Here is a 16,600-nt window from a genome sequence, read left to right as displayed (position 1 = left end):
CGATCAATTATCACCATTGATCAGAACTATGCTCACATGATCAATTATCACCACTGATCAGAACTACTCTCACACGATCAATTATCACCATTGATGAGAACTACGCACACAATTATCACCATTGATCAGAACTACACGAACGTTCAATTATCACCAATCATCAGAACTACTTTCCCCCGATCAATTATCACCATTGATCAGAACTTCTCACACGATCACTATTGATCAGAACTACTTACATGATCAATTATCACCACTAATCAAAACTTCTCGCACACAATCAATTATCACCATTGATCTGAACTACGCTCACACAATCAATTTTCACCACTGATCAGAACTACTCTCACACAATCAATTATCACCAATGACCAGAACTACTCTCACACGATAAATTATCACCATTGACCAGAACTACTCTCACACGGTCAATTATCACCACTGATCAGAACTACTCACACACGATCAATTATCACCATTGATCAGAACTATTCTCACATGATCAATTCTCACCATCAGAACTACTCTCACACGATCAATTATCACTATTCTTCAGAACTACTCACACACGATCAATTTATCAGAACTTCTCACATGATCAATTATCACCATTGATCAGAACTACTCTCACATGATCAATTATCTTTGATCAGAACTGCTACACACGATCAATTATCAACATTGATCAGAACGACTTTCACACGATCAATTATCTTTGATCAGAACTATTCTCACACGATCAATTATCACCATTGATCAGAACTACTCACACATGATCAATTATCACCATTGATCAGAACTACTCTCACACGATCAATTATCTTTGATCAGTACTACTCTTACACGATCAATTATCACCACTGATCAGAACTACTCTCACACGAACAATTATCACCATTGATCAGAACGACACTCACAAGATCAATTATCACCATTGATCAGAACTACACTAACGTTCAATTATCACCACTGATCAGAACTACTCTCCCACGATCAATTATCACCAATGATCAGAACTACTCTCCCACGATCAATTATCACCATTGATCAGAACTACTCTCACACGATCAATTATCACCATTGATCAGAACTACTCTCACACGATCAATTATCACCATTGATCAGGATTATTCTCACACGATCAATTATCACCATCAGAACTACTCTCACACGATCAATTATCACTATTGATCAGAACTACTCACACACGATCAATTATCAGAACTTCTCACACTATCAATTATCATTGATCAGAACTTCTCACATGATCACCATTGATCAGAACTACTTTCACAAGATCAATTTTCACTGTTGATCAGAACGATTCACCTGATCAATTATCACCATTGATCAGAACTACTCTCACACGATTACTATTGATCAGAATCACTCTCACACCATCAATTATCAGAACTACTCTCACACAATCAATTATCATTGATCAGAACAACTCTCACGATCAATTATCACCATTGATCAGAACTACTCTCACACGATCAGTTATCACCAGTGATCAGAACTACTCACACACGATCAATTGTCACCATTGATCATAACTACTCACACACGATCAATTATCACCATTGATCAGAACTAGTCTCACACGATCAATTATCACCATCAGAACTACTCTCACACGATCAATTATCACTATTCTTCAGAACTACTCACACACGATCAATTTATCAGAACTTCTCACATGATCAATTATCACCATTGATCAGAACTACTCTCACATGATCAATTAGCTTTGATCAGAACTACTACACACGATCAATTATCAACATTGATCAGAACGACTTTCACACGATCAATTATCTTTGATCAGAACTACTCATACACGATCAATTATCACCATTGATCAGAACTACTCTCACACGATCAATTATCTTTGATCAGAACTACTCTTACATGATCAATTATCACCACTGATCAGAACGACTCTCACAGGATCAATTATCACCATTGATCAGAACTACTGACATACGATCAATTATCACCATTGATCAGAATTACTCTCACATGAACAATTATCAGCATTGATCGGAACTACTCTCATGCGATCAATTATCACCATTGATCAGAACTACGCTTACCCGATCAATTATCATCACTGATCAGAACTACTCTCACACGAACAATTATCACCATTGATCAGAACTACACTCACAAGATCAATTATCACCATTGATCAGAACTACGCTCACACGATCAATTATCACCATTGATCAGAACTATGCTCACACGATCAATTATCACCACTCATCAGAACTACTCTCACACGATCAATTATCACCATTGATCAGAACTACGCACACAATCAATTATCACCATTGATCAGAACTACACTAACGTTCAATTATCACCAATGATCAGAACTACTCTCCCACGATCAATTATCACCATTCATCAGTACTACTCTCACGCGATCAATTATCACCATTGATCAGAACTACGATCACCGATCAATTATCTTCACTGATCAGAACTACTCTCACACGAACAATTGTCACCATTGATCAGAACGACACTCACAAGATCAATTATCACCATTGATCAGAACTACGCTCACACGATCAATTATCACCATTGATCAGAACTATGCTCACATGATCAATTATCACCACTGATCAGAACGACTTTCCCCCGATCAATTATCACCATTGATCAGAACTTCTCACACGATCACTATTGATCAGAACTACTTACATGATCAATTATCACCACTAATCAAAACTTCTCGCACACAATCAATTATCACCATTGATCTGAACTACTCTCACACAATCAATTTTCACCACTGATCAGAACTACTCTCACACAATCAATTATCACCAATGATCAGAACTACTCTCACACGATAAATTATCACCATTGACCAGAACTACTCTCACACAGTCAATTATCACCATTGATCAGAACTACTCTCACACGATCAATTATCACCATTGATCAAAACTACTCTCACATGAACAATTATCAGCATTGATCAGAACTACTCTCATGCAATCAATTGTCACTATTCTTCAGAACTACTCACACTCGATCAATTATCACCATTGATCAGAACTACTCTCACACGATCAATTATTACCATTTATCAGAACTACGCTCACCCGATCAATTATCATCACTGATCAGAACTACGCTCACAGGATCAATTATCACCATTGATCAGAACTACTGTCACTGTCACAGGATCAATTATCACCATTGATCAGAACTACTCTCACACGATCAATTATCACCATTGATCAGAACTACTCTCACACGATCAATTATCACCACTGATCAGAACCATTCTCACACGATCAATTATCACCACCAGAACTACTCTCACACGATCAATTATCACTATTCTTCAGAACTACTCACACACGATCAATTTATCAGAACTTCTCACAGGATCAATTATCATTGATCAGAACTTCTCACACGATCACTATGGATCAGAACTACTTACATGATCAATTATCACCACTGATCAAAACTACTCGCACACGATCAATTATCACCATTGATCAGAACGACTCTCACACAATCAATTATCACCACTGATCAGAACTACTCTCACACAATCAATTATCACCAATGATCAGAACTACTCTCACACGATAAATTATCACCAATGATCAGAACTAGTCTCACACGATCAATTATCACCATTGATCAGAACTACTCTCACACGATCAATTTTCACCATTGATCAGAACTATTCTCAAACGCTCAATTATCACCATTGATCAGAACTACTTTCACACAATCAATTATCACCACTGATCAGAACTACTCTCACACAATCAATTATCACCAATGATCAGAACTACTCTCACACGGTCAATTATCACCACTGATCAGAACTACTCTCACACGATCAATTATCACCATTGATCAGAACTACTCTCACACGATCAATTATCACCACTGATCAGAACCATTCTCACACGATCAATTATCACCATTTATCAGAACTACGCTCACCCGATCAATTATCATCACTGATCAGAACTACGCTCACAGGATCAATTATCACCATTGATCAGAACTACTGTCACTGTCACAGGATCAATTATCACCATTGATCAGAACTACTCTCACACGATCAATTATCACCATTGATCAGAACTACTCTCACACGATCAATTATCACCACTGATCAGAACCATTCTCACACGATCAATTATCACCACCAGAACTACTCTCACACGATCAATTATCACTATTCTTCAGAACTACTCACACACGATCAATTTATCAGAACTTCTCACAGGATCAATTATCATTGATCAGAACTTCTCACACGATCACTATGGATCAGAACTACTTACATGATCAATTATCACCACTGATCAAAACTACTCGCACACGATCAATTATCACCATTGATCAGAACGACTCTCACACAATCAATTATCACCACTGATCAGAACTACTCTCACACAATCAATTATCACCAATGATCAGAACTACTCTCACACGATAAATTATCACCAATGATCAGAACTAGTCTCACACGATCAATTATCACCATTGATCAGAACTACTCTCACGATCAATTTTCACCATTGATCAGAACTATTCTCAAACGCTCAATTATCACCATTGATCAGAACTACTTTCACACAATCAATTATCACCACTGATCAGAACTACTCTCACACAATCAATTATCACCAATGATCAGAACTACTCTCACACGGTCAATTATCACCACTGATCAGAACTACTCTCACACGATCAATTATCACCATTGATCAGAACTACTCTCACACGATCAATTATCACCATTGATCAGAACTATTCTCAAACATTCAATTATCACCATTGATCAGAACTACTTTCACACGATCAATTATCACCATTGATCGCAACTACTCTCACACGATCAATTATCACCAGTGATCAGAACTACTCACAAATGATCAATTATCACCATTGATCAGAACTACTATCACACGATCTATTATCTTTGATCAGAACTACTCACACACGATCAATTATCACCATTGATCAGAACTACTCTCGCACGTTCAATTATCACCATTGATCAGAACTACTCTCACATGAACAATTATCAGCATTGATCAGAACTACTCTCATGCGATCAATTATCACCATTGATCAGAACTACGCTCACCCAATCAATTATCATCACTGATCAGAACTAGTCTCACACGAACAATTATCGCGATTGATCAGAACTACTCACACTCGATCACTTATCACCATTGTTCCGAACTACTCACAGACGATCAATTATCACCATTGATCAGAACTACTCTCTCAGGATCAATTATCACCATTGATCAGAACTACTGTCACAGGATCAATTATCACCATTGATCAGAACTACTCACACTCGATCACTTATCACCATTGTTCCGAACTACTCACACACGATCAATTATCACCACTGATTAGAACTACTCTCACACGATCAATTATCAGCACCAGAACTACTCTCACACGATCATTTATCACTATTCTTCAGAACTACTCACACACGATCATATTTATCAGAACTTCTCACAGGATCAATTATCATTGATCAGAACTTCTCACACGATCACTATTGATCAGAACTTCTCACATGATCAATTATCACCAATGATCAAAACTACTCGCACATGATCAATTGACACCATTGATCAGAACTTCTCTCACACGATCAATTATCTTTGATCAGAACTACTCACACACGATCAATTATCACCACTGATCAGAACTACTCGCACACGATCAATTATCACCATTGATCAGAACGACTCACGCACGATCAATTATCACCATTGATCAGAACGACACTCACATGATCAATTATCACCATTGATCAGAACTACTCACACACGATCAATTATCACCATTGATCAGAACTATTCTCAACCGATCAATTATCACCATTGATCAGAACTACTCTCACACAATCAATTATCACTGTTGATCAGAACTACTCACCTGATCAATTATCCCCATTGATCAGAACTACTCTCACACGATTATTATTGATCAGAACTACTCTCACACCATCAATTATCAGAACTGCTCTCACACAATCAATTATCATTGATCAGAACTACTCTCATGATCAATTATCACTACTGATCAGAACTACTCTCACACGATCAATTATCACCATTGATCAGAACTACTCACACATGATCAATTATCAGGACTTCTCACACAATCAATTATCATTGATCAGAACGTCTCACACAATCACTATTGATCAGAACTACTTTCACACGATCAATTATCACCATTGATCAGAACTACTTGCACGATCAATTATCACCATTGATCAGAACTATTTTCACACAATCAATTATCATCGATCATAACTATTCTCACACGATCAATTATCATTGATCAGACTACTCTCACACAATTATCACCATTGATCAGAACTGTTCTCACGCGATCAATTATCATTGATCAGAACAACTCTCACACGATCAATTATCATTGATCAGAACTACTCTCACACGATTATCATTGATCAGAACTACTTTCACACAATCAATTATCACTGTTGATCAGAACTACTCTCACACGATCAATTATCACCATTGATCAGAACTACTCTCACATGATCAATTATCACCATTGATCAGAACGACAATCACACGATCAATTATCACCATTGCTCAGAACTAGACTAACACGATCAATTATCACCATTGATCACAACTACGCTCACACGATCAATTATCACCACCGATCAGAACTACTCACACACGATCAATTATCACCATTGATCAGAACTTCTCTCACACAATCAATTATCACCATTGATCAGAACTACTCACACACGATCAATTATCACCATTGATCAGAACTTCTCTCACACGATCAATTATCACCATTGATCAGAACTACTCACACACGATCAATTATCACCATTGATCAGAACCACTCTCATACGATTAATTATCACCATTGATCCTATGAGCATAGTTCTGATCAATGGTGATCAGAACTACCATTGATCAGAATTACTCTCATGCGATCAATTATCACCATTAGATTAGAACGAATCTCACACGAACAATAATCACCATTGATCAGAACTACTCTCACACGATCAATTATCACCATTGATCAGAACTACTCACACATGATCAATTATCACCATTGATCAGAACTATTCTCATACGATCAATTATCACTATTCTTCAGAACTACTCACACACGATCAATTTATCAGAACTTCTCGTAGGATCAATTTTCATTGATCAGAACTTCTCACACGATCACTATTGATCAGAACTACTTACATGATCAATTATCACCACTGATCAGAACTACTCTCACACAATCAATTACCACCAATGATCAGAACTACTCTCACACGATAAATTATCACCAATCAGAACTACTCTCGCACGATCAATTATCACCATTGATCAGAACCACTCTCATACGATTAATTATCACCATTGATCGTGGGAGCATAGTTCTGATCAATGGTGATCAGAACTACCATTGATCAGAATTACTCTCATGCAATCAATTATCACCATTAGATTAGAACGACTCTCACACGAACAATTATCACCATTGATCAGAACTACTCACACTCAATCAATTATCACCATTGATCAGAACTACTCTCACGTGATCAATTATCACCACTGATCAGAACGACTCCCACATGATCAATTATCACCATTGATCAGAAATACTCACACAGGATCAATTATCACCATTGATCAGAACTACTCTCACAAGATCAATTATCACCATTGATCAGAACTACTCACACAATCAATTATCACCATTGATCAGAACTACTCTCACAAGATCAATTATCACCATTGATCAGAACTACTCGCACACGATCAATTATCACCATTGATCAGAACTACTCGCACAAGATCAATTATCACCATTGATCCGAACGACACTCACACGATCAATTATCACCATTGATCAGAACTATTCTCACGCGATCAATTATCACCATTGATCAGAACTACTCACACACGATCAATTATTACCATTGATCAGAGCTACTCACACACGATCAATTATCACCATTGATCAGAACTATTCTCACACGATCAATTATCACTATTCTTCTGAACTACTCACACACGATCAATTTATCAGAACTTCTCACAGGATCAATTATCATTGATCAGAACTTCTCACACGATCACTATTGATCAGAACTACTTACATGATCAATTATCACCACTGATCAAAACTACTCGCACATGATCAATTATCACCATTGATCAGAACTACTCCCACACACTCAATAATCACCATTGATCAGAACTACTCTCACACGATCAATTATCACCATTGATCAGAACTACTCATACACGATCAATTATCACCAATGATCAGAACTACTCACATACGATCAATTATCACCATTGAGCAGGACTACTCTCACACGATCAATTATCACCATTAATCAGAACTACTCTCACACGATCAATTATCACCATTGATCAGAACTACTCTCACACGATCAATTATCACCATTGATCAGAACTACTCACACACGATCAATTATCACCATTGATCAGAACTACAGTAACATGATCAATTATCACCATTGATCAGAACAACTCTCACACGATCAATTATCACCACTGATTAGAACTACAGTAACATGATCAATTATCACCATTGATCAGAACTACTCACACAATCAATTATCACCATTGATCAGAACTACTCTCACAAGATCAATTATCACCATTGATCAGAACTACTCGCACACGATCAATTATCACCATTGATCCGAACGACACTCACACGATCAATTATCACCATTGATCAGAACTACTCACACACGATCAATTATCACCATTGATCAGAACTATTCTCACGCGATCAATTATCACCATTGATCAGAACTACTCACACACGATCAATTATCACCATTGATCAGAGCTACTCACACACGATCAATTATCACCATTGATCAGAACTATTCTCACACGATCAATTATCACTATTCTTCTGAACTACTCACACACGATCAATTTATCAGAACTTCTCACAGGATCAATTATCATTGATCAGAACTTCTCACACGATCACTATTGATCAGAACTACTTACATGATCAATTATCACAACTGATCAAAACTACTCGCACATGATCAATTATCACCATTGATCAGAACTACTCCCACACACTCAATTATCACCACTGATCAGAACTACTCTCACACAATCAATTATCACCAATGATCAGAACTACTCTCACACGATAAATTATCACCAATGATCAGAACTACTCTCGCACGATCAATTATCACCATTGATCAGAACCACTCTCATACGATCAATTGTCACCATTGATCGTGAGAGCATAGTTCTGATCAATGGTGATCAGAACTACCATTGATCAGAATTACTCTCATGCGATCAATTATCACCATTAGATCAGAACGACTCTCACACGAACAATAATCACCATTGATCAGAACTACTCTCACACGATCAATTATCACCATTGATCAGAACTACTCATACACGATCAATTATCACCAATGATCAGAACTACTCACATACGATCAATTATCACCATTGAGCAGGACTACTCTCACACGATCAATTATCACCATTAATCAGAACTACTCTCACACGATCAATTATCACCATTGATCAGAACTACTCTCACACGATCAATTATCACCATTGATCAGAACGACTCTCACACAATCAATTATCACCACTGATCAGAACTACTCTCACACAATCAATTATCACCAATGATCAGAACTACTCTCACACGATAAATTATCACCAATGATCAGAACTAGTCTCACACGATCAATTATCACCATTGATCAGAACTACTCTCACACGATCAATTTTCACCATTGATCAGAACTATTCTCAAACGCTCAATTATCACCATTGATCAGAACTACTTTCACACAATCAATTATCACCACTGATCAGAACTACTCTCACACAATCAATTATCACCAATGATCAGAACTACTCTCACACGGTCAATTATCACCACTGATCAGAACTACTCTCACACGATCAATTATCACCATTGATCAGAACTACTCTCACACGATCAATTATCACCATTGATCAGAACTATTCTCAAACATTCAATTATCACCATTGATCAGAACTACTTTCACACGATCAATTATCACCATTGATCGCAACTACTCTCACACGATCAATTATCACCAGTGATCAGAACTACTCACAAATGATCAATTATCACCATTGATCAGAACTACTATCACACGATCTATTATCTTTGATCAGAACTCCTCTCACACGATCAATTTTCACCATTGAGCAGGACTACTCTCACACGATCAATTATCACCATTAATCAGAACTACTCTCACACGATCAATTATCACCATTGATCAGAACTACTCACACACGATCAATTATCACCATTGATCAGAACTACAGTAACATGATCAATTATCACCATTGATCAGAACAACTCTCACACGATCAATTATCACCACTGATTAGAACTACTGTCGCACGATCAATTATCACCATTGATCAGAACTACTCTCACATGATCAATTATCACCATTGATCAGAACTACTCTCACATGATCAATTATCACCATTGATCAGAACTACTCTCAAACGAACAATTATCAGCATTGATCAGAACTACTCTCACACGATCAATTATCACCATTGATCAGAACTAATCTCACACGATCAATTATCACCATTGATCAGAACTACTCTCACACGATCAATTATCACCATTGATCAGAACTACAGTAACATGATCAATTATCACCATTGATCAGAACAACTCTCACACGATCAATTCTCACCATTGATCAGAACTACTGTCACAGGATCAATTATCACCATTGATCAGAACTACTCACACTCGATCAATTATCACCATTGATCCGAACTACTCCCACACGATCAATTATCACCATTGATCAGAACTACTCCCACACGATCAATTATCACCATTGATCAGAAATACTCTCACACGATCAATTATCACCATTGATCAGAAATACTCTCACACTATAAATTATCACCATTGATCAGAATTACACGAACACGATCAATTTTCACCATTGATCAGAACTATTCTCACACGATCAATTATCACCATTGATCAGAACGACTCTCACACGATCAACTATCACCACTGAGCAGAACTACTCGCACACGATCAATTATCACCATTGATCAGAACGACACTCATGATCAATTATCACCATTGATCAGAACTACTTACACTCAATCAATTATCACCATTGATCATAACTATAATCACACGATCAATTATCACCATTGATCAGAACTACGTTCACACGATCAATTATCACCACCGATCAGAACTACTCACACATGATCAATTATCACCATTGATCAGAACTTCTCTCACACGACCAATTATCACCACTGATCAGAACTACTCGCACACGATCAATTATCACCATTGATCAGAACGACACTCACACGATCAATTATCACCATTGATCAGAACTACTCACACACGATCAATTATCACCATTGATCAGAACTACTCGCACACGATCAATTATCACCATTGATCAGAACGACACTCACACGATCAATTATCACCATTGATCAGAACTACTCACACACGATCAATTATCACCATTGATCAGAACTACTCACACACGATCAATTATCACCATTGATCAGAACTACTCACACACGATCAATTATCACCATCAGAACGATACTCACACGATCAATTATCACTATTGATCAGAACTACTCACACACGATCAATTATCACAATCAGAACGACACTTACACGATCAATTATCACTATTGATCAGAACTACTCACACACGATCAATTATCAGAACTTCTCACACGATGAATTATCATTGATCAGAACTTCTCACACGATCAATTATCACCACCGATCAGAACTACTCACACACGATCAATTATCACCATTGATCAGAACTACTCTCACACGATCAATTATCACCACTGATCAGAACTGATCGCACACGATCAATTATCACCATTTATCAGAACGACACTCTCACGATCAATTACCACCATTGATCAGAACATCTCTCACACGATCAACGATCAACACTGATCAGAACTATTCGCACACGATCAATTATCACCATTGATCAGAACTACTCACGCACGATCAATTATCACCATTGATCAGAACGACACTCACACGATCAATTATCACCATTGATCAGAACTACTCACAAACGATCAATTATCACCATTGATCAGAACTATTCTCAACCGATCAATTATCACCATCAGAACTACTTTCACAAGATCAATTATCACTGTTGATCAGAACTACTCACCTGATCAATTATCACCATTGATCAGAACTACTCTCACATGATCAATTATCACCATTGATCAGAACGACACACTCACGATTAATTATCACCATTGATCAGAACTACTCTCACACGATCAATTATCACCATTGATCGGAACTACACTAACACGATCAATTATCACAATTGATCAGAACTACTCTCACACGATCAATTATCACCATTGATCATAACTACTCTCACACGATCAATTATCACCATTGATCAGAACTACTCACACATGATCAATTATCACCATTGATCAGAACTATTCTCACACGATCAATTATCACTATTGTTCAGAACTACTCTCACACCATCAATTATCAGAACTACTCTCACACGATCAATTTTCATTGATCAGAACTACTCTCACGATCAATTATCACCATTGATCAGAACTACTCTCAGTCGATTAATTATCACCTTGATCAGAACTACTCTCACACGATCAATTATCACCATTGATCAGAACTATTCTCACGTGATTAATTATCACTACTGATCAGAAATACTCTCACACGATCAATTATCACTATTGATTGGAACTATTCTCACACGATCAATCACCATTGATCAGAACTACTCTCACCTGATCAATTATCACCATTGATCAGAACTACTCTCACGCGATCAATTATCACCATTGATCAGAACTACTCTCACGCGATCAATTATCACCATTGATCAGAACTACTCTCACGCGATCAATTATCACCATTGATCAGAACTACTCTCACAGGATCAATTATCACCATTGATCAGAACTACTCACACATGATCAATTATCACCATTGATCGGAACTATTCTCACACGATCAATTATCACTATTGTTCAGAACTACTCTCACACCATCAATTATCAGAACTACTCTCACACGATCAATTTTCATTGATCAGAACTACTCTCACGATCAATTATCACCATTGATCAGAACTACTCTCAGTCGATCAATTATCACCTTGATCAGAACTACTCTCACACGATCAATTATCACCATTGATCAGAACAATTCTCACGTGATCAATTATCACTACTGATCAGAAATACTCTCACACGATCAATTATCACTATTGATTGGAACTATTCTCACACGATCAATCACCATTGATCAGAACTACTCTCACCCGATCAATTATCACCATTGATCAGAACTACTCTCACATGCTCAATTATCACCATTGATCAGAACTACTCTCACGCGATCAATTATCACCATTGATCAGAACTACTCTCACGCGATCAATTATCACCATTGATCAGAACTACTCTCACGCGATCAATTATCATTGATAGAATGTTGGGTTTCTATGAGTCTCAGAAGCGGCGAAAGGCAGAGGCATTGGAGAGAGTTGAGAGTGTTGCAAAGCTGGAGCAGTTTCGAGGGATGGGGGCGGGGGGGGGGGGGGGGGAACGTGGCCATGGAGGGGTTTAAACAGAAGGGTCAGTGTACCTCAGCCCCTCCACCTCCCCCCACCAGAGGAGGCTGTGTGTGGAAGAACACTTCCGTTGAACAGAGACATAGACACCACTTGTTGAAAGACACACTCATACGTATATATACAATTTTAAAATTGTGATGTATTTCTAAGTTATCAGGAAATGGATTCGGGGCACCATAATGAATTCCTAATATTACTACTTTCAGTTCAGTCTGATATGTTTACTTCCCAATATTGTCAGTGCCAATATTAGCTGCTCCGCCCCCCGGACTATAACTCGCTGTGTTTGGGGAGTGTAGAGTGCAATGTGCTGGAGCTGTTGCTCCTTCGCCAACCTGCTGGACTCTGGCATCCTCTTTAATCCAATTGTTGAAGTGGCCGATGATGTAATGTTCCAGGGACTGTGCCTTTCCCTTTCTCCAGTCGTGGCAGCTCTCCAACATAACCAGGAGCCCTTCCAGTGGGTCCGTGAGGGCAGCAAATCCGCGCCTCGCTTCTTCTGGGAGCTGGGGAGACAAAGGGTGGGTGAACAAAAAGAGGGAGGCCCGTAATCTACAAGCAGACAAAAGGAGCCTGCTAATTTATTCAGCGAGGTAACTGTTGCTCTGAGTCCTCTGTCCCACTTGCTGTGACAGTGCACAGCAATCCACATTCCCTAACACTTCATTTCACCGCAACAGCAGCCTGTGCAAAGGCAATTGTCGTCACTAATTATCCCGTAAACATGCAAAGTGCCACAATGCCCCGCAGCACCACAGACAAAAGGTGCTTTCAACGCCCAGCAGTCACAGGGCAGACAGACGCTTTTTAGGGAGCTGCTTCGCAGAGGCTACATTCCTTCAAACTTCCCTTCCCATCAGGCTGGAGGAGACAAAGAGCAAGGATAAGTGAGGCTCTCACACTGGTTCAGCACTCCAGCAGTCGGAGCATACAGCGCTTGGGGGGCGGGGAGGGGTGCGCGTGCGGGGGGCACGCAGGGGCGCGCAGGGGTGGAGGGGGCGCAGGGGGTGCAGGGGCGCGCGCGTGCGGGGGTGCAGAGGGACGCGTGTGTGCGGGGGGGGCGGGGGGTGCGTGCGTGGGGGGGCGGAGGCGCGCGTGCGTGCGGGGGGGGCGGGGGGACGCATGCGTGCGGGGGGGCGGTGGGACGCACGCGTGCGGGGGGGGCGGGGGGTGCGTGCGTGCGGGGGGGCGGTGGGACGCACGCGTGCGGGGGGCTGAGGGGCGTTCGCGTGCGGGGGGGGCGGGAGTTGGAGGGGGGCGCGTGTGCGGGGGGGGGGGAGGTGTGCCCGTGTGCGGGGGGGGAGGGGTGTGTGCGTGTGCGGGGGGGGGGGGTGATTGTGTGCAGGGGGGGGGGAGGTTCTGTGCATGTGGGTGGGAGAGTGCGCACATCCGGAGATGTCCCCAATTCTTATATTTTTACATTATAATGAATATTAATTAAATCGATAACACAAGCCCACAGAAACCCCGATAACACAATCCCACAGAAACCCCGATAACACAAGCCCACAGAAACCCCGATAACACAATCCCACAGAAACCCCGATAACACAATCCCACAGAAACCCCGATAACACAAGCCCACAGAAACCCCGATAACACAATCCCACAGAAACCCCGATAACACAATCCCACAGAAACCCCGATAACACAATCCCACAGAAACCCCGATAACACAATCCCACAGAAACCCCGATAACACAATCCCACAGAAACCCCGATAACACAATCCCACAGAAACCCCGACAACACAATCCCACAGAAACCCCGACAACACAACCCCCGACAACACAATCCCCGACAACACAACCCCCGACAACACAACCCCCGACAACACAACCCCCGACAACACAACCCCCGACAACACAACCCCCGACAACACAACCCCCGACAACACAATCCCCGACAACACAATCCCCGACAACACAACCCCCGACAACACAATCCCCGACAACACAATCCCACAGAAACCCTGATAACACAAACCCCGATAACTCAAACCCCAATACACAATCCCACAGAAACTCCGATAACACAAACCCCGATAACACAAACCCACAGAAACCCCGATAACAGAAACCTACAGAATTTAATCGAAATTAAAAGGCAGAACCTCAATAGGTAATAATCTTTGGATTGTTACCCGAGCCACACGCAAATTGGCAGAGGGACAAAGAGATTCGAGGTTTTAATGCGTGTCTCGAGTGTTGTGGGAAGAAGGGGTTTCAGTTCATGGGTCACTGACACCGGTACTGGGGAAAGAGGGAACTATTCCGTCGAGACGGGCTCCACTTAAACCAGGCTGGGACCAGCGTCCTGGCGAATCGAATAACTAGGGTGTAGATAGGGCTTTAAACTAACAAATGGGGGGCGGGGGGCAGGTGAGGAGAAATTTAGAATTCTAAAGAGAAAGGTCAATGCAACAGAGCTGTGCAGCAACTTGGGAAAAAATAAGCAGAGTGCGACAGAAAGGACAGAGAGTTTAATGATAGCAGTGCAGCAGAGAATCAGGGAATAATGGTAAAAAAAAATTAAAGGCTCTTTATCTGATTGCACGAAGTATTCCTAACAAGATAAGATGAACTAGTGGCACAAATAGAGATAAATGGGTTTGATCTAACAGCCATTACAGAGATGTGGTTGCAAGGTAACCAAGGTTGGGAACTAAATGTTCCAGGGTACTTGACGTTTCGAAAAGACAGGCAGAATGGAAAAGGCGGGGGGGGGGGGGGGGGGTGGTATGCCTGACAATAAAGGATGACATAAGAACAGTAGAGAGAAAGGATCTCGGCTCAGGAGATCAGGAAGTAGAATCAGTATGGGTGGAGATGA

The 16,600-nt window shown here is 40.2% G+C and overlaps 1 protein-coding gene across 1 annotated transcript in view; it reads right to left on the bottom strand.

Moving 5' to 3' along the window:
• Positions 1-16,600, bottom strand: part of LOC139232768 (exonuclease mut-7 homolog) — a 270,943-nt gene that overhangs the window by 188,220 nt on the left and 66,123 nt on the right. Inside the window, exon 4 of the mRNA XM_070863270.1 lies at positions 14,104-14,274. Within this exon, the coding sequence (XP_070719371.1) occupies positions 14,104-14,274 (171 nt within the window). The remainder of the gene's footprint in view (positions 1-14,103; positions 14,275-16,600) is intronic.

Source organism: Pristiophorus japonicus, chromosome 20, assembly GCF_044704955.1.
Source record: "Pristiophorus japonicus isolate sPriJap1 chromosome 20, sPriJap1.hap1, whole genome shotgun sequence".
Taxonomy (NCBI): Eukaryota; Metazoa; Chordata; class Chondrichthyes; family Pristiophoridae; genus Pristiophorus; species Pristiophorus japonicus.
Note: the sequence above shows the minus strand (reverse complement) of the source record. Positions and strands in the feature narration are given on the sequence as shown.